The sequence below is a fragment of the Carassius auratus genome, unplaced genomic scaffold (genome assembly GCF_003368295.1).
Source record: "Carassius auratus strain Wakin unplaced genomic scaffold, ASM336829v1 scaf_tig00044861, whole genome shotgun sequence".
In the NCBI taxonomy this organism is placed as follows: domain Eukaryota; kingdom Metazoa; phylum Chordata; class Actinopteri; order Cypriniformes; family Cyprinidae; genus Carassius; species Carassius auratus.
In genome coordinates this window covers 3,655-28,426 of record NW_020526854.1, presented here as the reverse complement: position 1 = coordinate 28,426, position 24,772 = coordinate 3,655, and the positions used below count along the sequence as shown (strand labels likewise).

General features: G+C 39.1%; 1 protein-coding gene across 1 annotated transcript; it reads left to right on the top strand.

Annotated features, from left to right (window-relative positions):
* The first annotated feature begins 4,864 nt into the window (after window positions 1–4,864).
* Window positions 4,865–22,036, top strand: LOC113087461 (IQ motif and SEC7 domain-containing protein 3-like). The gene is made up of 4 exons (XM_026255588.1): window positions 4,865–5,588; window positions 9,965–9,994; window positions 19,263–19,466; window positions 21,420–22,036. The coding sequence occupies exons 1-4, from the start codon at window positions 5,098–5,100 to the stop codon at window positions 21,493–21,495; spliced, it is 801 nt and encodes a 266-aa protein (XP_026111373.1). The 5' UTR covers window positions 4,865–5,097; the 3' UTR covers window positions 21,496–22,036.
* The last annotated feature ends 2,736 nt before the right edge of the window (window positions 22,037–24,772 follow it).

Genomic DNA, 24,772 nt, shown 5'->3' with positions numbered 1-24,772 from the left:
CTCCTCGCACAGAATGCATTCATCAAAATACATTTGAAAATATGATTATCACACTTATCACTTCACAGTGCGAGCAGGCCTGTGGGAATAACAGCAGAAGGCTTCACTTTCTCTCTCTCTCTCTATTCTAATTGCTCTCACTAATTATACACCATGGCCTACACCATGTTAACTATGAAAAGGGTGGGTGAACAGGCTGCTGTTCTATTTTGCCCCAAACTATGGGAAAGCTCAGATAACAGACATTTTTGAAGCAGATTTTTTTTTATATTATTATTATCCCGATTCAAACATGTATCATCTGACTAAGAATCAATAATATACAGCTGCAGGATCACAACATCTTTATTTTTAGTCTGGGAGCGCATGTAACATATGCCTGAAAAACCGACAAGTTGCTGGGGCGTGCATGTGTGCTGCTCAGGGAAGCAGAAGGGGGCTGGATGTTGAGCACCAGGGAAATGTCATGTTGACCTTTTTAATCAGCAAGCTACAGGCTGCTTCAGATGAGACGAGGAGGAGGGTTTGTGTCACTCACATATTAAGTATAATCGGCGATAAGTGCAAGTACATTACAGCGTCTCTAATATTTTGTGCATTATGCAGTTAGCCTGGATATTGTATTCGTGTCAGTGGCAGGTGGTGGACCTAAGAAATGAGGATGTTTTTGTAGACCATTGTAAATTCCATTTTTGGCTGGTTAGCGTGCTTTATTCAGTGCCTGATTAGAAATATTTTTTTTGTCTTAATCATAACAGACATCTTTTAAATTGCATAGCATTAAATTACATTAACTAAAATGGTCAAATTTAGAAATTATTTGTCCTTATTTTATCAGCTCATGCTTTATTTAGCAAGCTAACAGCTTAGCCTACATAATTAGCATAGCGCTTACTGGTTAATGGGCTGCATCCAAAATCACTTATACTTTCTACTGTAGGTGCTTATTTTGTACTGTATAAGTGCTTTGCGACCTTTATAAAGTTATGATGTATATAGTTTGAATGCGTCATGTTGTCATTGTCATTTGACCTACAGCGTCAGTTGTGTTTCTTCACTGCTTTTTTGGCCTCATGGGATAATATGCAATGTCTATTCAATTTGCACTTCAGACTCGCACTGGAAGTCATAGTACAGTCTGTGTACTTTCTGCTTACTGTTTAATGAATAATGTAAATTCAGCCTTTTTTTTTTACTGCTTTAAGACAAGTATGCATATTCATATGCAGCCAGGCTCTTTTCTGATTATCTAGAATAAGATATCAGGATCGCATGCTATAGGCTGTTGATCAGGTACTGAGGAAGGCAGATATCATTTCATCCTGGATCTAAAAGGTGTCTTTCAGGTGTCTTTCCAGACCACATAAAGCCACCACAGCTCTGCAGAGCAAATATCAGATCAACTGTAAAACCGATTTGACATGTTGATGAAGCTCTTTATATAACATGCTACTTCTTGTGAATGAATAGTTAAAGAATAGGAAATGTTCTTAAAGCATTTAAGAGGGAATGGAAAGCTCAATGTGAAATGCGAGAGCACAAACGCTGTGGTTGCCCTGTGGGGAGAGAGAGGAAGATATGGCCAGGGTTGAAAACATGACAATATTTTGAAGCTCATCTTCACAATATTCTCCATCTTTCTCTTTATGACTGGTGTCAGAGACATAAAAATGCACAAGAGAGATAAAAAACAGCAACGAAGGATGCAGGGGGATGAAAAGAAAAGGAATACTGAAAAAGAGGGTGAAATTACATACATTCAAGGTAGCATTTGGATAGATAGATAGATAGATATATAGATAGATAGATAGATAGATAGATAGATAGATAGATAGATAGATAGATAGATAGATAGATAGACTTTACAATGAAAATGAACCAAAATGCACAGAGTTAAGCAGTTGAATAATTAAGGCTTCTGTGTGGAAGAGTAAGAAATTAATTGGATTTTTCTCCAGCGTTTTTTACGCTCTGCAATTCTTTTCTCCTCTGCATGCACCTCTTACATAAACAATGGATATGAGTATGAGCGATGTTTGCACAATTCTCCCGTGCAGAGTGCAGACTCTCACGCACAAGCACGTTTTCTATGAACTTTAAGAGGGCATCTAAAATGGAATGAGCTGGTGGACCAGTGGCGCAGAATACCACAGGTAAAGATAAATCCTGTACCCAGAAGTCAGCACAGTGGCTTCAAAAACTAATTAGTTGCATACTTAAACAGCATTTTTTTTTTTGAGAATCACGCATATTAGCTTTTTTTTTTATCACTGGATGGATTCTGACAGTGGAACAGTCTGCCTCCCTTGACTGTTCAGTGCACTGAACTAGAGAGATGATTAAGACACACCCTAGATGTATAACACAGCATGAGTTTATGCATGTCACACTGCATTGTATTGGTGGATTCAATTGACAAATGTTGACAGAAGCATAATTATACCCTTCACATGGCATCACTGGATTCTTACTGCTATTAAAAAATAAATAAATCAAGCACTAATGATAGAGTAAACCACAACGTACTAGTGGTCTCCTTTTCCTGCATGTGCTTAGCACATCCCTCTCACTCAGAGTTCAGCTGAAAGAGAGGGCAGGACATGTGGGTGGAAGTAAGAAAAAAAATTATGGTTTTAGTGTGGGTGCTGAAAGCAGTTAGAGCATGAGAGTGATTCTGGAAACATCCTAAAATTGCTGTAAAGCTAACACCTAGCCTACTTGTCCACGGTTTTGTTGCAGTAAAAACTATAACGCCGAATAAAATATTAATATTGGGCACTGTCATCATCCTATGGTCACATTAACCGTTCAGAGCCTGACTTATATTCATGCTACCTGTTGTTGCAGACTGAAAATTTACATTTGGACAGCACTGAATGAGCAACATGGCCTCACTGTGTAAATCTATGCTGGCTTGCTTTTTCTAGAGATTAAATGCACCACGCAGCCTTAGGTTTGAAATTGAGGTGTATTTGTAGGAGAGAAAGAGAAAGAGAGCGAGAGAGAAACTGTGCTCATTTTGGCTCCGCGCAAGGAGCCACTCTCCCGTCGAAATGAATGTTACCGCGTTCCAAAATGGCCGACCACATGGACACAGTTTCTCTGGCATGTTCCTCTAGCGCTACACGCTCGGACTAACGTCAGAGCCTCGATTGAAAAGAAAAAATATATATTATCTCTGACTCACTCAAATGAATTTAACCCCTGCATCACCCTTTACCTCGGCGAGAGTCGCTGAGCAAGATCGACATGCTGCGAAACTAGCGATCGAGACACATGTGGACACTGCGGTGAAACCGAATGGCGGCGAGGGGCGCCAGGTGCAAGGCTGTCCAGCGAGCATCAGAAGGGAATGCAAGCCCGTTCAACATGTGAGCAGTTCATTCATGAACGAATATCTTTAGTCACTGGCATAGGAACGTCTTGATATCTGTCACACTGGGAGACACAACCGTATTGGGTAGTTTAATTAGTTTTCATGCAACGCAGTCTCCATAAATTGTCTTAAAAATGATAGTGACCGCTGTGCTCCATCAGCATCGGTGTTATTTAATGATCTCGCGCGCATCGCCTTGACACTGTGTGGACGAGCACGCGGACGCTATATTGCGCGTCTCAGCTGTTTCTGGACCGGTGCGCCTTTGCGCTGATTACACAAAGCGACATTAAACCCGACAGGCAGTGGACATCCTGCTGAAAGGATTGCATTTCCTCTCAATTGCGTTTTAGTTGATGGAAAGGAACGCGTTAGAAGCAACCGCAACACAAGATCAATAATAATTTGTTATTTTCATACTCCTAAAAACCACAGATGTTAAATCTATTTTAATTTAGATTTTTACGTTGGAACGTCAAATTTGGAGATTTCATCTACTTTGATGTCATCGATTTGGGACGCGTTCTACACATCGTCTCATTATCGCGAAGCTGTACGCGTTGGAGATGCGCGATTGTCTTCAAGGACTGTCTGGGCAATAAGTGTGCAACCGCTCGTGAGTAAACGGAAAATGCGTGCATGAAACATTAATGATAGATGTAATATTTTAACACTGAAGGCAAGTTAGGGTTAGAAATAATGGAATGAAGGTGTAAAGAAATAGTGTGTTATGAAATAACCTAATATTGTGTTGAACGGACTTTGCAATGAGTTGAAATGCATCATGCGTGGGAAACTTGATTCCATCTTAAGTTGCATAATGATAAGCAATATTCATGGCTTGAATGAAGATATCTTGGGTTTTGTAATGAAGGAAGAAACTGGGTTGTACTGAAAGACATGCGCACACTTCCCAGAAGCCAATTCAGAATTGCAGTGGATTTATGAGAAGAACTTCATTCCCCCTCTCTCTCTACCTTTCTATCTCAATCTCCTCTGGAATAGAATGACTCCTGATGAAAATGTCTTCCAAACACTTCAGTCTGGAATATGAGTCATGAATAGACAGCCAGGAAACAGCTGCAGTGCTTCAACTCCACATTTGAAAGAGAAACGGAAGAGGATGCACACCAGAGAAATGGACGAAAAGGAAATAGGCTTTCCTTCCTGTTTAAAGGATATTTGCTGACTTGGCTTTTTGCTTTGCATCCTTACCTTGGACTTGAGGTGCTTGGAATGCCCTGTGGCTATCAAATTAGATTTTTGTTCATTTTTATTACCATCTGGCAGAATGACTGATGAAGTTCATTTCTGCGAACTGGCTTTGATCTCAATTCCATGAATACTTGGTGGCAGTGGAAAAATGGCACACTTGACAGAAGAATAGCAGTGCACACATACAAACACATGCTCACAAACATCGTAAACGTACAAAGGAATTTACATTTATTATTATTATCATCATCATTTGAATGTGAATGCAATATGGAATTTCCTCATCCCTTTCCAGTACTGTGACTTCCAAAACTGAATTGAACTTTGAGGAAATCTCCGATTAAAACGACTGACTATTTTAGCCTGGCTACCCAACTCTAACTCCAACACATTTCCATCTCTCCCCCCCACCCGCTCCACGTGGGTGGGGGGAGAGCTTCCTCTTACGGGGTGGTCCTAGAAGCTTATCCTGGCAGACAGTGACTGTCAGTCAGGTGTCCATCAGCATGGATACTGGGCAGGGCACCCCGGAAAGCCCTAACCGGGCTGTGGAGTACCTGCTGGAGCTTAACAACATCATTGAGAGCCAACAGAAGCTTCTGGAAACTCAACGGCGGCGCATTGACGAGCTTGAGGTGCAGCTGGAACGGCTCAGTCAGGAGAACAAAGACCTGAGGTTGGACCGAAAGCCCTGCCCACCCCCACCTCCACCTCCTGTCCACCCTGTCCAGCCACCCACTTCTAACGCTGCAACCTCCACCAAAGTCTATGCCAATCAGACTCCCAACAGCAGGCCCATCCCGATACCCATCCCGGCTCCAGCTCCCCCTCCCCCACCACCACCCGTGCCACCACGGGACCGTCGCGTCAATGCCAACACTCACATGAGACTTGGCCAAAGCCTGTCAGCTGGAGCCAATGCCACCGAGCGAGAGAGGGTCCGAGACCGGGAACGAGACTGCACCACTACCAGTTTGGGATGCTCCCTGCAGAGACCGTAAGTACAAGCCTGCTGGCTCTTTTACTGCATAGCTGAGGTTCTACTATAGAAAACAGTTTCCACAGCCTCCATGCTGGCAGTTTGGAAAACTGTCAATCAAGAGAGTGTGTGTTTACATGCAAAAACAGTTTAAGACCATATGTTTGTGCGTGCGCTCTAAATAGACCACAGTTTATAGTAATTTAATATATTTAAAAGGAAATAGTTAATTTAAAAATGAAAATTCTGTCACGGTCATATTTATGTTAAGTTCTAGTGTTCTTTGGACCCCAATGAGTTTCATTGTATGGATGGTTGAAACGTTCTTTAAAATATCTTTTGTGTCCAACCGAAGAAAGTCATCCAGGATTGGAATAACATGAGGGTGTGTAGACGCTGACAGAATTTGAGTGAACTATACTCCTACTTTCTTTAAAGGAAACAACTGTGTGCACCGCAATATTGACTGACACTGGATGAAGATTTGAACTACACACACTTATGAATATTTATATACTGTTTTATGGAGTTTTTACACCATACAGTACACTAGTATTTTAACAGCATCTACATTACCCTAGTAATATTAATGACTTCATAACCAAGTAACCAAAAAAAAACAAAAAAAAAACTCTGCACTTTTCAGAGGGTATCTCTGCTGTTCACTCTCCTTCTGTCTTACAAACCTGAAATTGAGTGCAACAGTCTGTCACAATAGGACTGTTTCCAGGCCATCGGACAGGCAGCTGGCTGTGCCATCGAGCCTGAGCATTACATAAGTGGACCGTCTCTTATCTGGACAGACTCATGCTGATGGGCCTTTGGCAGAGTGACAGGCTAGTGTCATGGGAAACTGGGATTGAATTAGCATGCTAAATCTGTCACAAATGTAATAATTTTTTTTTTTTTTTTTTGGATATCGAAAGAGATTGGATTATGCCAGTGACGTTTTCTGGAGATTAAGGAAGTTCCAGGAAGTTTAGCTTTTCCTCTGTCATAGACTTTGCATTTCAAATAATTTGAATTCTGCATCCTTGCAGAATAAAGAGAGAGAGAGGGATGGTACAGAAGTGTAGTGGGCCACTCCTTGTGCAGCTGACAGTTTAAGTTGTTTGTCTCCCTCCCTGCATTGCTGAGGAATCGACCTCTCCATTGCACCTCTGATCGCTCCTGCCTGTAGTGTGCAGTTTAGCCGGCCTCATCACAGCGCACCATGCCTACAGATGCGGGCTTGAGCGTGTGGAGATTAACATTAGGTGGATTGGATCAGTTTCGAGCACTGCAGTACAGCATCTCCTGTAGTTTTTGAGGCTGGTCTGGTGTTGAGATTCGTGTGTGATCGGGCCACTGTGTAGGAGAGGTTGTGGTTGAAATTCAGCGCAGAGTCAGATTGTGGATCAACTTGTGTGGGAGAGCAAAGAGAGCGAGCGAGCAAAGGAGGTTGCAGAATACACTGCATTCTTTTTGTGTTGCTCACTTTCTCTGTTTTGTTTCTCCAATATGCTCTTCTCTTATATTTGTTTCACTTGCTCTCCTTTCCAACAGAGAGAAACCCGAATGCCCTCTGTTTGCGGAGATAAATTGAGGGCTTGCTTTCTCATCTGAGGCTTATTTCTTCTGCATATAAGTTGACATTCTCGTGAATTGTGCTTGCGTAAAAAAAATTATTCTGATGAAATGGGAAGTTGTGATTTATATTTTAGAATGGAATGAGAAGTATGCCCTTTTGATTCAGTTATTGTCAGTCGGTAGATCCTCATCGAACTAATTTACTCATTTTGTTCACAAATAAAATGTCCAAGTCCAAATATTATAGTAATAATCTTTAAGTATGTCTTTTGGTTGAGTGTTGTACAGTATGCGCTGCTTTGGTTGAAATTTTTTTTTTTTTCTCCTGCCTTTAAATTTGTTAAACTGATTTGTCCAAAACATCACTAGTGTTTGTAGTAAAGAGAGGAAGAAATTTAAAACTTTTTCTTAAATTAGTATATGTTGTGAAACATTCCATGGTCACATTTAGAAACTTAAAGGCAGGGTAGGTAAGAAATTTATAAACAACTTTCTTCCAAATTTGTTTAAACTTTCTATTTATATCAATGCATAATTAAAATGTAAGTACTCTGATAAAAAGAGTATAAAAATCGAGTGGCTCTAGACCGTTTAATCTGTATTAAACACAGCTCATTATTTCCTTTCGGCACGAAACATAGGATTGGCTTAGGCGACTGTCACTCTCTCGCAACCATGGCAACCACCCTTTTGCCACACATGACCTGCCCACTTGCGTACGCACGTTTGATTTGAGGAATTCAAGAGGCACGGATCCTAGGAATACCAAAACAATGGCAGAGAAACAGCAAGCAAAATTCACTGTACCGGCCTATGCAGTTAGTGAAGGCAAACCAGGCAAAAAAAAGGAAGACAGTAACAGTACAAGAAAAGGCAATGAACAAAAAGTCTTTGGATAAACAAAGAAATAAAACGCGAGTTAATATCGGCGTGCCTTTCCAGCGATGGCGAGAACTGAGGGAACTCAAGTGCTCCTTGCCCTGCACTTCGACCACCCCGTCCTCGGCCTCTACTTCCTCGGACCCTAGTTGCACGGCCTCTGGCACGACCTCCTCTGCTTCGCCCTCGACCCCGGACCTGTCCTCGAGCTGACGATGCGGTACTTGTCTCTGGAGTGTAGTCCTCATCAGAGTCAACAATGCTTTCATCATGGAAACTCTTACATGCAGAACAACGTATATGTTATGAATCTTACACGAAATTCATCTTCATCACAGTGTAAATGATGGTAATGGAAAAACGTGTATCATGCAACCTGTTTTTAGCTTTGCCTTATAGATAACTAGCTCGTTAGCAAATCAAAAAATATATATTTTAAACTTCACCAATATCAATATGCTAGCTTGATAGTGAGTACTAAAATACATCTTGTTTGTTTATCTTCATAATTATAAAGTTATTTTTATTACATGTGATTCTGACATGATTTCACTACATGCACTGTGCTCCTTCCTCTCCGCTCGTCTCAGGTAAATAATGCGTCTTCCAGCTCAGTGGTCGGAGTCGCGCGTTCATGTGTTTTGGGGGCGTGGCTTTGGAAGGCGCCCAGAAGGGAGGGGGTGGTGTGAATGGAAATAATGAGCTGTCTTTAAAACAGTCGTGAGAGGTCTACAGACACTCGATTTGTATACTTTCTTTTTCAGAGTACTTACATTTTAATTATGTATTGATATATAAATAAAGTTTAAACACATTTGGAAAAAAAGTTTTTTATACATGTTTTACCTACCCTGCCTTTAACAGCTGCTTTTATATATAAAAAAGAAAAAGAAAAAAGAAAAGTAGAATGCTAGTAGATTCAGCACCTCTGCCTTGGGGTCATCTCCTGTGTCATTGGATGATTCACATGATAAATGCGTGCACTCACTAGCAGTCACGTAAACAGCATCTGGTTGACGTGGACATGTGTTGACTTCACACTGGAATAACTTTAGGGCTGCTAGCTTTCACTTGCCATCAACTTTACCTGGAGCAATGAAAAGTCACATGACTCTCTTGGTGTCGAGCAGATGGCACACCAACATGTCATTTGCCATTTTCTTTAGGGTTGCCTTTTCTCTTTTCGCCAACAAGGGTCGTTCACAGCATCACTTTTTCATGTGAGCTCTAGTTGCGTGTAGCTGTTCCTGTCCCATCAGACAGATGCCTGCGAATCCAAATGACCCAACTTTGGCGATCACACTCTTGCACTCTCTCTGGTGCTATGCTTTCGGCGAATGAACAAGTGTAACCACTTCTGTGGGGGAGCTGTTGAGTTGGGATTGTTTCTCAGAATAATTAGCATGGCCGGTGTTAATTACATTTGTCCATTGAAGGTGGCAATTACTTTCATAGACGTGAGTCTGTGAGTAATACACTGGGTGTTGGAGGACTGACTGATAGAGTTTATGCAATTATGACTGAATAATTGAATGTCTGTGGAGGAGCCTGCGTGTCAGTCAAACCAGAAACCTGCTGCTTTGTTTGATAGTATGTTTTATTAGTTGTAATCAAAGTCTTAAATCATTTTAACCGAATTTGAGTCCTGCTCGACATAACTGTATTTTAAAGGAATACTCCACCCCAAAATGAAAAATTGGCATGAAATTTGCAAATGAGGAGAAAAAATGTAATTTCAAGTGGATAAGTTGATATTTGTGATCTTTCAAATAATTTCCCTGCACAAAATCAATCTGCATTTTGTTCCATTGATTTTCTATGTATTTCTTACTGTATGTGTTCAACAATAACACATTACTCACACTTCTGCTTTCTTTTGTGTCTCTGTTTGTTTGTCTGTTTCTCTGACTGTCTCGGTCTCACTCTTTCTTCCACTGGATCCACAGGCCGCAAGGATACTCCTGCAACAAAGACAGGTCTGTGTTCACACTTTCATTCAATCTCCATTTCTTCTTCTTCTTCTCCTCCTCCACAGTGCACTCTCTGACTCCTGTAGTAGCGCACACTCCGTCAAGTGACAAGTGGCCTGTTCTATTTAGGGCAACCTGAATGCATGTGGGACATGCCATTGCTTCTAATGACTTCTTGCTTCCCTTATGAAAGAGCTCTTGCATCTGGAAGAACAGATTTAGCAGAACAACAGCACCCTGAGCAAAGTGTGAGAACATGAGGGCTGAACAGCATTTGGAAATCGAGAATTGGTGTCACTTGGCTGCAAGACTCTCTGTTAGCCGTTGTCGTAGTGACCAATATGCCCAGTGTGAGTATGTTAATGGGTGTTGATATGCATGTCGCTCGCATTTGCCCATATAGTGAACATGGGCGTCAGTGGTTAGTCAGAAGTTACATGAGTAATGGCACAAGTGTGTGTGTGTGTGTGGGGGGGGGTGTTTTTAGTGGGTGCAGGGAAAAAGGTCAAATGGCAAGAATGTGCTGGATTTTGATAGGCTGGGAATGTCTCCTTGTTCTTTGCTACCAAAAAGCCTTTTTCTAATGTGTTTTGATGCTGAGGTGTTGATGTGAGCACGGTCCGTGGTTTTGGAGTGTCTCTCTGTGGCGTTGTTATGACGATTCCTCACCATGGGCACGAGCCGGGGATCTGAAGGATAAATGATTGGTTGTCATGGCAACACCTGTAGATGAACTGAATTGCCGAAAAAGTTGCGTGTGCAAAACATAACCCGTTTTTAGTGTGTGTGGGTTGTGCATGTATTTATGTACCCTACACGTAGCAGAAAGACACAGACAAACGGTGCTTGATGACAAGGCCGCCGCTAGGTCACGTTTCACTAGATTTACTCTCTGGATGCTTTTGTCCTCGGTTCATGAGTCTCTCCGCCAATATGAATGTGAATTTAACTGTTCCTGCATTGTTAAATTGCACTAATACGGTCTCATAAATGTGACATTATTTATGTATTGCGCTATGAATGATGATGAATGATGAAATCGCTTTGGTATTCCTACTCAACCTGGTTTCCTGAGATTGTAGAGGTGTAAACGTGAGCGTGTGCTGGATCCTTCTGGGCTAAGCATGGAAATAACTTACAGCAGAGGTTTGTTGCAGGGCTGCCGTGAGCTTCTCTCCCACCCCACAGTATTTTTTCTGTGTGTGTATTTTATATATATATACATTTTTATTACACTTTTTTTTTTTCAGGTTTAATTTTTATTTAATTTTTTCTTTTACGATTATTTGTATGGCTTTTAGTTTTTTTTTTCTAATTTACAGTGTTTTCATAGTTTATATTTTAGTTTTGAGCTTTACTTATAGAGCTAATATTTAAATTTGTAAAAATTGTAGTACTTCATCTTAAACGTAATAATATTTCTGATATTTGTGTTAGTTTTAAATTGATATGTTTAAATTGGCTTTTTAGATATTTTCAGTTAGAATTTTACATTTTAGTAATTTAGTTATGTGCTTATGTCATGATTCTTCTTTTTATAATAAGATTATGAAAAAAGGCTGTTTGGTTTTCTTTCGGAACAGTTAAATAGTTGTTTTATTATTTTCCTAGTGGGAAAATCTGCTTTGGCATGGGTTTATTGTAGATGTGTAGGCCTACAATAAACTGTACATATCTTGATTTAAGAACGTCTCTGAGGGGTAGAATTTTATTATAGACTTTTCATTAGTTAATAAGAGTCCTCCGTTATTATGTTTCTGTGAATAGTTGTATAATAGATCTGCTTGTATCGTAGAGTGAAGAAACCATTTCACCTGAGTGGGCTGCTGATGCTTTGGTTTGACCAAATGTCAATTTAGGGGGAAGTTGTGGCCTAGTGGTTAGAGAGTTTGACTCCTAACCCTGGGGTTGTGGATTTGAATCTTGGGCCAGCAGTACCACGACTGAGGTGCCCTTTAGCAAGGCACCGAACCCCAACTGCTCCCCAGGCACTGCAGAATAAATGGCTGCCCACTGCTCCATGCGTGTGCATGTGCGTTCACTTTGGATGGGTTAAATGCAGAGCACGAATTTGGAGTATGGGTCACCAAACTTGGCTGTATGTCACTGACTTCACTTAACTTGTGTGTTTTGTGCATTCAGCACATGAAATTGTGTGTCCAAAATTTATTATCAAACATTCAATGCAGGGCCATTGTACAAATTCTAGACTTTGTACAAGTCTCCTTGAATCCAGTCTTGACCCAGCTGTAAATTTAACAGTACCACTGTAGTCTGTTCAGACCGGGTTTAAATCCTGTGCAAACCTCTAATCCATTATGATCACTGCAGTCCTTGGGTTTTTGGATTAGTTAGCATGTGCAAGGGACAGGCTCTACTAAAGCATAAAAATACCATATGTTTGCCGATATTTAAGAAACGGGCTAAGTTAACATACTTGTTTATCTGAAAAAGAATGAAAATGTGCGTTCCAGGCCGGAATGTCTGTGGTTGTTTTGATTTTGTGAAACCCGCCACTGCCAGTTTACCCAATTATATTTCTGCACCTCGGGTTGCCAGTTGGCAGAAAACGGTGCATTTAATTTCATTCATCATCAAGTGTGTTTGTTCTTGTTGGTGTCGTCAATCTTGGCAACCTGCGTGTGTGAATAAAGTCCGAGGAGGAGGGCCTGTGACAAAAACAAAAAAAATCAAATATCGAGAACGAGTCAATTGTTCTTTCGTTATCTGGCTCGGCTCGGTGTTCATCTTCTGTTTGAGTAAATGAATTACTCCGGGATATTGGTTTGTTTGAACTCCGAGGGTGTCTCAGCCACATTAAAAAGTTAACAGCTTAAGTCATGTGTGGATTAATGAGTATTGGAGACGTGAACCGTTTCAAACGATTCAGTTCGATTTGGTGAACTGGTTCAAAAAGATCCGGTTATTGAGTGATTCGTTCCCAAACCAGAAATCACTACACTGCAATGTTTTGAACTCGCTCACAACAGACATGGAAGAGAAGACAATGCTGAATGAAGTCGTAGTTTTTGCTATTTTTGGACCAAAATGTATTTTCGATGCTTCAAAAAATTCAAACTAACCCTCTGATGTCACATGGACTACTTTGAAGACGTTTTTCTTACCTTTCTATCCATGGACCGTATACCGTACACACATTTTCAAGGTAGGGACAGAAAGCTCTAGGACTAAATCTAAAATATCTTAAACTGTGGTCCGAGGATGAACGGAGGTCTTACAGTTTTGGAATGACGAGATTGTGTCATCAATTACATAATTTTTATTTTTGGGTGAGCTATCCCTTTAAGTATTTGAAACCAAACACTGCTTGGTGGTGTTAACACATCCACAGCATCCAGCTGAACAGATATTCATGCAGCCATGAATTTAATATTTACTTTCATGCCTTCAGCCTCTTAGGGCACTATCAGGTTGATTACACTTTTACTGACAGCCATATTTCCCATCTGAATACTGAATGACATAAAGAAATGCAACATCAGAAAATGAAGATGGATGCTTTTTCTTCAAGTTTAACTATGCAGAGTGAAACTGACAGGCCACCTGAACAGTTATGAAATTTTCCACCAGCTCAAATGGAGTGTCTCTGTGATAAAAGGAAGTGGGTGCTCCAGTGAAATCGTATTGACAAGGCTGTGCAGGTAAGGCGGAGCCATCTTCCCTGAACTGAGCTAATGTGATAGCCCTCAGCGTCAGCATAGTGACTTCAGTCAATAGACCTTAGTCATGTTTAATTTTACACAAAAGAAAATGAGACTGTGAGGGACTGAAGAACACCACGTCCTACCACCGTTCAAAAGTTTGGGGACTGCAAGATATTTACAGTCTTAAGTATAAAATTCTCCTTAAGGAAAACATTCTAACAATGTGATTTGGTGCTCAAGAAATATTTTTTAATTATTAATAAATAAAAAAACAAGCATGATTCTTATATATTAGTAAAATAAAAGTAATTTAAATCATCCTTCCGAAAAAAAAAAAATAAATATATATATATATATATATATATATATATATATATATATATATATATATATATATATATTATATTATATTATATGAATAGTGTACCAGTTTTCTAAACTGAAATATGGGTTGTAAACTTTTTATTAAAACAGTATGAAATATGGAAAAACGGATTTGCAAAACATGTTTTCATAAGCAAAATTCTTTTAAGAAGAGTTTTCTATATTAGCTTTTAACCGCATGTTAAAGCACCACATAGTGAAATCAACTCCAAGATATTGCATCTCTAAATTAATTTTGTTTAAAAATTCTATTGCTGAAATAAAGTAGTGTGGTAAAATCAAATTTTGTAATTCTGTTTACCTTACTTTTGTTTGTCAAATTAAATATGCTAGGCCTATTTATCATTTATTTTTGCTAAGGAAATTGGTGAACTAGTGTATTTGTTAGGATCGTCTGACAATGCAGGTCTAGTCTTGACCTTTAGTGTGTACTTGCACAATCACTGCAGGACCGAGCATTTGGCCACAGCTAGTTTGTTCAAGCAGGTCACAAAGTTACAGAAGTGCTTTCTTGTTCCCTTTTTCTCTCTCCCTTGTCAGTTAGGGTGACCATATGTGCCCTTTTTTCCAGAGACATCCTGGCCAGGATTTCTATATTGACTAAAATATCAAGGTTTTGGCTTTATATGTGCTGCACTGACCGATCGGTGTATGACAAAGTACTGTGAGAGCGATTCAAAAGCATGAGCGTCTGCTCTCTATAGCTACCACATCACACTATATATAGCATTTGTCATACACCAATCCGTCTGTGCAGTACAACATCAAGTCGAGCACACTCTACATGTAATTGCATCTCTTTGACCATTCTCTGTACATCCCACCTTCTCGCGTGCCACAACTGGTCATTTATGTGCAATGCTTGCCTGTTATTATTCAGACTACTTTTCGATCCTTACAATTTAGCATGTATAAAAACAGGTAAACACAGCCAAAACCTGGATATTTTAGGCAATATAGAAATCCTGGTCAGGACGTGTCCAAAAAGAAACCAAAAAAAAACCCAAATGGTCATCCTGCTTCAGTAGAACTGTTGCTGGGGGAACGAGGTGAGTTATCACAAATGTGTTTGTGTAAAGAACTGTGTGGGCGACAGAGTGAGAGAGAGAGAGAGAGAGAGAGAGAGAGGCAAAATAGAGAAGGAGAGAAATGCAGCAAAAAGAACCAAGGTACTAATTGAAAGAAGGAAGGAGTGAGAGAAGGAGTGATGTGCAAAAAGAGAGGAAAGTGCAGGTGACAGGCTAATAAAACATGCAGAGAATTACAAAGGAAATGAGGTGCTTCTACTCTGCTCACACATACAAACTCACACTCCCACATCCTATCATACACATGAAAAACAGCTCCATCTACATCAAGGGACGGCAGAAGTCTATGACAAAAAAAGCAACGTCAAAACAGTTTTAACAGTTTTTGGAGCAGTGCATGTGAATGCTACACTTTTTTAGAATGGCCGTTTTATTAATGTAAACACTGTTTGTTAATTGAATGTAGGACCAAAATTTAAGAATGTGTTTCAGAGTATTGGATTCAATGGTAAATGTGGTGTAATAGAGCTGAAATTTAATCAAATAATGATACTGACAAGAAAAACAGAAATCCCTCCACTGCATTTCTGTATTACTGGCTTTTTATAATTACTTGAAATTAGCAGGGTTTATTTATTTAAAGGCAACAGTTACTTATCTAATGTATAGTCTTTATAGCCTCTTACAGATCAGAAGTTTGGGGTCAATAAGATTTTGTTAATGGTTTTTCCAAGAGGTCTCTTATGCTCACTAAGGCTGCATTAAATTTATAGAAATTATTGCTTAAATTGTTTAAATTTCACAATATTATTGTTTTACTGTATTTTTTATTTTAATATATTTTGAAATGTAATTTTTTTTTTTTTCTGTGTTCGAACAGCTGCATTTTCAGCAGTCATTACTCTTAGTCTTTTATGTCACATGATCCTTCAGAAATGTACATTTATTTGTTTGGCAGACGCAGCGAAAATTATAATGTGGTACTAAACACACAAAGTGCCCACACAATGGTTTCAGTCTTCATTCAACATAGTAAATACTAGGACAGGAAGAAATGAAGGATAATAATTTAATAGAAAAAGTGAAGACAGAATTATTATTAATATTATTATTATTTTAGGAGGATGCAGTTAGATGCTCAGAGAAGAGATGAGTTCTCAGTTGTTTCTTGAAGACTGTAAGGGATTCATTCGGCTGTCCGACAGAGTTAGGCACATCATTTTAATAAGCTGACTTGTTGCCCAAGAAACATTTCTTACTATTATCAATGTTGAAAACCGTGATGCATTCATTTCAGGATTCTTTAAATAGAAAGTTTAAACTTTAATGGGGGTAATTAAATTTTGTATCATGACAACCCTCTGAATCCTTTTTTTTCTGGCCAGTTGAACATCTGCCTTTTGTGTTTATGGTAATATTATTTTTATTTATATTGTTCTTCGTCTTCTCAATCCATGTGATTGACACCAGCACTGCCTGTTGAAACCAGCAGAGAGCAGTGTGTCTGTTTGTTAAGGGCCACATCATGTTTCCCTCGACTTACATCAGCCCCTCCAGATGGGTCCAGAGAGACTCGCAGAGAAGCAAAAGATGGTAATACAGGGTTTAGCTCTTGAGGTGCTTGTTCACTGAGAGAGAGGAGGCATTTCAGTTGGTTTTGAAGTGACCATACTGTTGTGATGGGGATGGACACATAGGGACAGTCTGCTTTTTTGTTGCGGTTTTTAAAGTGTGTGTGAATGCGAAAGAAAGAGCAGTTAAGGAAAGGGCTTGTTCGAGGTCATGTACCAATACAGTCCTTCCCTATAGGATTCAAAATTACTGTGTGTTTGTTCATTTCCTACAACTTGTCCCAGCTGAACTGGTAAAGAAAGCAAGTTTCTTACAGAAACACAAAATTAAATGCGACCGGAGAAAAGGATAAAATATCTGACCACAATTAAATTTAAATCGAGCAAATAATGTAAAGTTGTTATTATTAGGGAATTAATTCAGGCAATAGATTCTCATGTTAGGTTTTGTTCATTTCTGCCCCTCAAAATCACTTAAAAGCTGAAGTGTGTTTTGGTTTAAAACAAATATATAAATACTCTTACCCCACTTATTGTGAAATATGTCCGTGGATTTTCCTAGTTCTAGTTATTGGTCTCTAGTGCTATCAAAGCATTTTGTTTGTGAGCCCGCATGCTCCATGCAGCAGCAGGCTCAGCCAATGGAGTGAGTTTGGGGCGGGGCTCACTGTTTTGGTGACCAATGTGAGTGTTCGGGGAGACTTGTTTGAAAACGGTCAATATTTTCGCTTAGTCATTTGGAAAATAAGACACTTCAGCTTTACCTTTTGGCACCATTAAAAGTGTTGTTGCACATACTGTAGTGTAAAGGTCTCTCAGAGGTCACAGTTCACACCCACAGATTCATCCCTGGCCTTTTCACCCCAGTGCATACTGAGGACTCATGCCACCTTTAAAAACACTTCTACATCCTTCTCTTTCAGACCACAATATCGATCCATCTCTCTCCTTCCTTCTTTCACCCTTCCCTCATTTCATGCCTGTCCATGTATTTCCTCTTAATTTTCTGGTCTCTCTCTGTGTCAGTGTCACTGTGTACTGTCTGCTTGAGCTTTGGGTGGTGCTGCAGTGTCGGTGGTGCATTTTTTTATTTTTTTTTATTGATGTTTAATGTTAGCATGACAGACTCACTACGGTCCATCAAAACTGGGCACAGTTCATCAGTGGGGAAAAAAAACTCTTTCTTTGTATAACTTTTTTGCTCCACTAATCTAACCAAATTTGCCTGGGCAGGGTAAAAACTGTTATCTAATAATATAACCTACCCATTTCAGTATGGTATGATCAAAGTCCTGCCCTACATAATTTCCCCACAATTCCCTGTTTGACTTGGAAATGCATTACATTATGAAAGTTAATTGCATTTTGAATGTCTTCAATTTTTTCAATGAGAATGAAACCCTCTGATTGGCAGTAGAGGTCAGTCACACACATTTTCACCAATAAACCTGCAGGATCATTATTGTATTGTGACACTCATTATTAAAGCATGAGGTTTGTTGACAGAACTGTCTGTGTACAACAGAGGAGTCATTGGAACACACACGTTTATTCCATTTGTTAATTTGGGCATTATGGAATAAAGGCTGAGGGTTGTTATTATTATTAATTATTAATTTTCATACTAAACGTAAGGCACTATTTACCACTCATGTTTTTGCCTAGTGTAGCTTGTACAGTTCTTGGTTAAGTTGCAGTGTAGTGGTATCACTTCGGATATGTTGCAGTCCCCTCAATAGTTCACTATGGAGTCCAGCAAGTGGAGTTAACAAAATTGTTTTAGTGCATCGAAACCAAAAAAAAAGCAAAAAGTGAGCATTTGTTGCTCATCATTATCACTTAATGATTACTGATTTGTCACTGATGGGTGAGTTTAAATGATTTTGTCTTTTTAAAAGAGTTTTTGTTTGTAATTCTATTAAATCTCTAATATTATTGCAAGGGGGAAATCCCATCAGTATCACAGGATTTACAGTAGTTAGAAAAAAACTACTCCAATAATTTTAATTATTTGTTTTAAATTTATATTTGTTATATCTGGATGCCATTTAAGTATACTTTGCCTAAAACAATGCAAAAAATATTTCATAATGGCACAACAGCTGTAGGGAAGATACAGCGTGTCATTTTGCAGTCTTGTTAATAAGTCCAATTAATGTGTGACCACACAAGGTGATTGTGTCATCACTGTCCCAATGCTTCGTGGCCCCTTGCTAGCACCTGAATTTGTGATCTTGATATATTGATTCACAGCACAGGGAACAAGGATGTGTAATGAGATTCAGCCCTGATGTGTATGCTATAATACTTCTATATACAGGTAATTTGACATAACTGCATAAACCATCTAAATCTTCATTAAATACTCTGGCTGATTGCACCTACCCCTCCAGTCTGCATAACGCTTCATAAGTCTGCATAACGCTGCCTAACCATGCCTGTGCTGCTGCTGCCAAAGTGTTTGTAATGTACTGTATGCATGTGGCTGTCTTTGTCTGTTATCTTTTGTTTCTTTCTTGACTTTATTTTTTCTCTCTCTTTCTTTCTTCTCTTTCTGTGCCCATCTCTATCTTCCTCCTCCTTTCTCTCTCTCCCCCCTCTTCCTCTCTTTCTTTCTCTCTGTCAGGTCACCACACTATTCCACCTGTAGTACTTCTACTCGTACCAATTCTTCCACCTCCTCTACTGCTACTCCAGCTTCTACCTCTGTCCACAACAGTTTGACCGCAAACAGCCACTCCACCCACCACCAGTACTGCTGCCCCGCGCGGCTCCTTCTGCCCAAGCCGCCCTGCGCCCTCCCCCCTGCCCGGCACCCGGAGCAGGCAAGGTAAGGGCCCGAGCCCACACTTCCCCTTTGGATAACCTGCTCACGTGACCCTCCACCACCTCAGTGTCTCCCATCACCCACATCCAGCCACTCACCTCTCATCTCCAACCTCTTCAGAAAGTAAAGGGAAAGCAGTCCTCTCTAAACTAACTACCCATAATTCCAGCGGGGTCTGAACTCCAACAGGCCTCATCAATTTCAGTTTACTCTTTTATTAACCACGTTAATTCAAACTAAAAACAGTTTTCAAATGAGCTTTGTGATTGATGTGATTTCATTTTCTAAAAGGTGAAGTGTGTAATTTCTGTGCCACTAAATTGGAATTTCAAAAAGAATGATATTCTTGGCTTCCTTTGTTTGTCCCGCCTTCAAACAAATGCAATGTTGTGCCACTAACACACACAGAAATTACACGTTTGCCCTTTTAAATTCGCATTAGTGTCCCTCCACATGCGCATCTCTGAACAAGACGTCTATTCAATCTTGGTCCAAATTATATCCACACACCAGTCTCCCCACTGAGATGGAGAAACATGTACAAAAATGCCAAATTCCCTTCACACTCTTCCACCGCGTGATTTACACTCTTGTCTCGTTCCTCTCCTCATCAAAACCATCATTTCTCCCATGATTTCATGTTGCATGTATCTGTGCACATTGCTTTAGTTCACTTGATCATTTAATCTTCAATTTAGATTATGAAGAGATGAGATGTTGTAGAGTAGCCTATTGTGATACCTAAAAACAATTTGAACTGGAAATGCACTACATTGAAGATTATAATAATATTGCCAAAGTATTTATGCATGTGCATAAGAATTGATATATTAGTTACACCAGTGCTACTTTAATTGGCAGGGTTTTATTGACAGAACTGTGGTGGATGAATTCGGTTTGTGCTACAATTCTGACCCCTGCTGGTAAAGATTGAGAAACACAAGGCTGAGGTTTGACTTCAAATTAAAGACAGTTCCTGAATCAGACGTGCTGGAACTGACTTTTAGCCTTATTCAAACTTACTTAGTGGATATTATGATATTTGAGTGATTTTAGGAGGCAGAGGTTGTCTCCTGTTTGGAACCACCCTGATAGCACATATACATCATGGAGACGTCTATTTGACGTCAGCATTTACATCTGCAAGATGTATTTTTTTAAGTGTGTTTGCTCATTTGCAATACATCTTTAGGACGTTTACGATCAGATGTGAAATGGATGTTAAGAAGATGTCTTTAAGATGTTTATGATTTAGAATATACTGTATGTAAATACATAAATGGATATCTATCAGATGTTTGTACACTGCAGATGCTTTACAGATGAAGGGATTTTTAACATCTTGCAGACGTACGTGTGCTATCTGGGCACTACTAAAAAAAATTCTGGCTTATTTACATTTACTTATTTCTATAGCACTCTAATATTATCATAAAATGTTATCTGATATTACAAATACAAAATATTCTTTAATGTGATATTTCAATTCCAAGTTTGCATCCAACTTCTGCACATCTGCACATGCCAATATATAAATAGTACCAAGGTGAAGTCTAGACTCATGAATATTAATTAATGATCGTGACTTGACAGCTTAGTAAAATTAAGTAGTAATGTCAGCGTGGACTAATTAATATTCATGAGCTCAGTTTCCTCCGGGATTCTAATTCACTTAGTGCCATCACAACCCGCCAATTTTCAGTTCTTCACTCATTCCAGCACCCTCATTCTAATTTACAAGCAAATTGCGCCAGATTTGAATCACAACAAAATTACAGCACTGTAGATTGAGGGTTACTGGATTTATATACAACAAAATATTGAAACTCATCCATATTTCCATTTGTTCGTATTGCTTCTCTGTACTGTTCTAACACACTTCTCTTCTTCATCTGAATTATTATTATTTAATTTTTTTACCCTTTCAACTCCCTGACCGCCTTTGCCGCACCCTAGAGAGGATGAGGACGATGACATCGCCCATCAGTTCTGTTGCCCCGCCTCTGAGTGCAGTAGCCCCTCCTCTAGGTAACCAGCAGACTTGTTGGCCCAACCCCTGACAGCATCCCCAGTATTTCCTTGCCCACACCAACAAGACTGTATTGGGTACACTTGTCAATCACCTGGATGCTAAACTTGAACCAAGTGCATCTGAACCTGCAGCCTAAATGCAGCTGATCTTAATTTGAACTGAAACCGATGAAAAATATCCTTTGCACTAGCATGTCATCTGCATCCTACCACCTCTCAGAAATGGACAAATATCCTGTGACCGAAACAGGTAAAAGAGATCGAAAACCATTGCTGTACAGTAGTAACAAGGGGACATAATGGAAAAGATCTGAAGTGGAAGATCAGCCCGAAGAGATGAAGAGATTTTCTCCACCTCCGTCTTATCCCCCGGTTCTCTCATTGTCGCAGAATATCAGCTTCTCTTTGTTTCTTGCTTTTGTCTTTCTTCCTCTGGCCTCTGTATCTTGTGTGCCAAACACCTGTGTAACTTTAGTACAGTCTGTGATGTGTTTGTTCCCACATTTAGTGTCAAAAGAAAGGGTGTGTGTGTGTGTGTATCATCCTCCACAGAGAGAAAAAAAATGCTTGACTGTTGCCTCAACTGTCAAAGTAACCCAACAAAATTAAGGATTTACAATACTTTTAGGTATATGTATCAGGACCAGCATGACAGCAAGCCTCTGTAAAGCCATATTTGAATGTGAAGCTTCACCGACCACCATTTTGTCTTTTTGTTTTGCTTTCTTGACATTTCGTGTCTTTTTTTTTTTGTACTGTTGTTTACCGCCATTTGCTTATCACCTAACCAATCCAAAGCCAAACCGGTCTGTGTCATCCCACTTCTACCAACTTAGACTAAAGTTTGTGACTCTGTACATACATGTAAATGTCAATGTTTGACACGTCACGCAGTGCAGGACTCTTTGGACCATGTTGAAGTAGAAAAAGGCCTGGTTGACATATTAGCCTGGCGGTGTAGGTCAGTAACAACAACAGGGTTTAAGCGGTGCTCCATAGGCTAAAAGTTTTTCAATCTCTGGCCTTCTTTAATGAATGAATCCTCCAAGATGGTACTGAATTATCCAGGTATAGTAGTGAGAAATTATTATTATTATTATTATTATAGTGAACTTCTTACTGTACCTCAGGTATAAGAGACAATGTAAACAAACCGTTTGGCACTATTGTAGGTCACATCGCTTTGGTGCGGTGGTTCCAGCAGCTAAACGTTCAGAGTTTGACATGCTGTCACAGTTCAAAAACAGTCTCGCATCCTTGTTGAAAGTGTCCAAGATTGTTTTGGAGGAGTTAGTTATTTTGAAACCGTAGTGTTTTGTTTGTAATATGTAATTGAACTGACAATATCCCGAACAGTCATACGCACAACACACATAATGAATTGCTTTGGAAAACTGACTCTTACTTTAGCATTTATGATTTTAATAAGATTCGTATTCCTTGCCTGATCCGTTAGAATATCAGCTGAAAAGAAATGTAGAGCTCAGATGGGAAATGAATGTAAAAACGTGATGGGAATCATTGCATGAACCAAATATCTTTCATGGGAAGAATTGCAATAGGACTGAGAAACACAAGAAAACACATTAGCCAAATGTGTGACCATGAAATGCCCTCATATTTGTGACAGGATGACAATGACATTGTTGCCACATGCTCAGAGACTCATTTGCATAAACTGAAAATAAGAAAATCCAGTGAGTTTCTCGATCTAATGCATGTTCCAAGAAGTCATTGCTCTTTTAAAAATATTTCATAGTTGTGAATGATATTGTTCTTTGATTAGCATTATCGTGAAGGCTTTATTGTTTTCACTTTGTTGTACCAGACTTTTGGATGTCTTTGGGAGCTGTTAGAGTTTGAAGGTGAAGGCTCTCGTCCAGTAACTGTTAACAGCAGTATGATGTCACTCACAGAGAGGGTGAACATTTTTGATCCAGGGACGTACTACAGGTGACTTGATTCAAAATTGACATATTGACAGTTGTAAAATATATGCAAATAAAGGTTTTTATTTATTTTTTTATATTAAAAAAATCAAGGAGTACTAATTGACTCCCTGGTGCAAATTTGCAGATTTAAGTAGAAGAGATAAAATCTAGAGTATTAGTCTTTTTTTTTTTAAATCGTCAATTTATTGATTGGTACAGTGTTTGTCAGCTATTTAACACAATATTTAATAAATAAATATATAAACGCAAACTTCATGCATCTAAATAAATATGCTGCTAGTAGACAAATGCCTCATAAAATACTTTCTGAAAATCATCATAAATATTACAGCAGCAAAATCAATCTAAAAAATGACTTTGTGTCCAACCCAATGCATTCTGAATGCCTGCAGTACCTCCCCTTAAGCCATGCTGTGATTCACATACAGTGGCTGCAAACAACACAAGTTCACTGCTAACACAGAGATGAGAGGTGGAATCTTTCACCTGATGTGTTCAGTCAGCGTGTTCCTGTATTTAGCGCTCACAGAGGGAATGAATGCGATGAGTCACACATGAAAGAGCCCTTCTTTACTATTTTTATTCTCTCTCTCTCTCGTTCTCTTTTACATGCTGTAAATACTGAAATTTAATTCATTCTCCTATACAAAGGAGGCGGAACATTCATTGATATCTGTATATTTCATGAATGATAATGGATATGATATCAAACTGACATATTACTGAATATTATAAGAATGTTACTTATGATGATGATGATGTGGTGGTGATGATACTTCGGATGATGATGATGAAAGATGATGAAAACTGAATAAATGCTATTATGATCCAAAATAAAAGTGGTTATGTAGTTTTTAATTATAATTATTGTTTATATAATTTAAAAAAATAATGTTTTGGTATTTCTGTAGTTTACATTTATTTTAAGATTACAATAATAAGTAGAACTGCTTAATCTTGCTGAAGTTATACCCACCCTAAATATCCCATCCAAAATGAATAGGAGTTTGTTTCTTCATCGAAATTTAGCATTACTGGTACATCACTTGCTCCGCAATGGATCCTCTGCAGTGAATGGGTGCCGTCAGAATGAGAATCCAAACAGCTGATAAAAACATCCACAAGTAATTCACACAACTCCAGTCCTCCAATTAATGTCTAGTGAAGTGATACAATACTTTTATACTTTATCAATACTGGTTTCAGCAAAAAAAAAGTTTTCTTGTCTGAATTAAGGCAAAATGCACTCAAATGAAACATACACAGATAAAGCTGTTAATGGTGAGTTGTTTATAACAAGCATGCAGCTTTCGCTTCACAATACTT

Coding starts and splice junctions, on each gene's coding strand:
- LOC113087461 (XM_026255588.1), top strand. CDS start 5,098: ATGGATACTGGGCAGGGCACCCCGGAAAGCCCTAACCGGGCTGTGGAG. Junction 5,589..9,964: donor GGATGCTCCCTGCAGAGACC/GTAAGTACAAGC, acceptor CTGGATCCACAG/GCCGCAAGGATACTCCTGCA. Junction 19,467..21,419: donor CGGCACCCGGAGCAGGCAAG/GTAAGGGCCCGA, acceptor GCCGCACCCTAG/AGAGGATGAGGACGATGACA.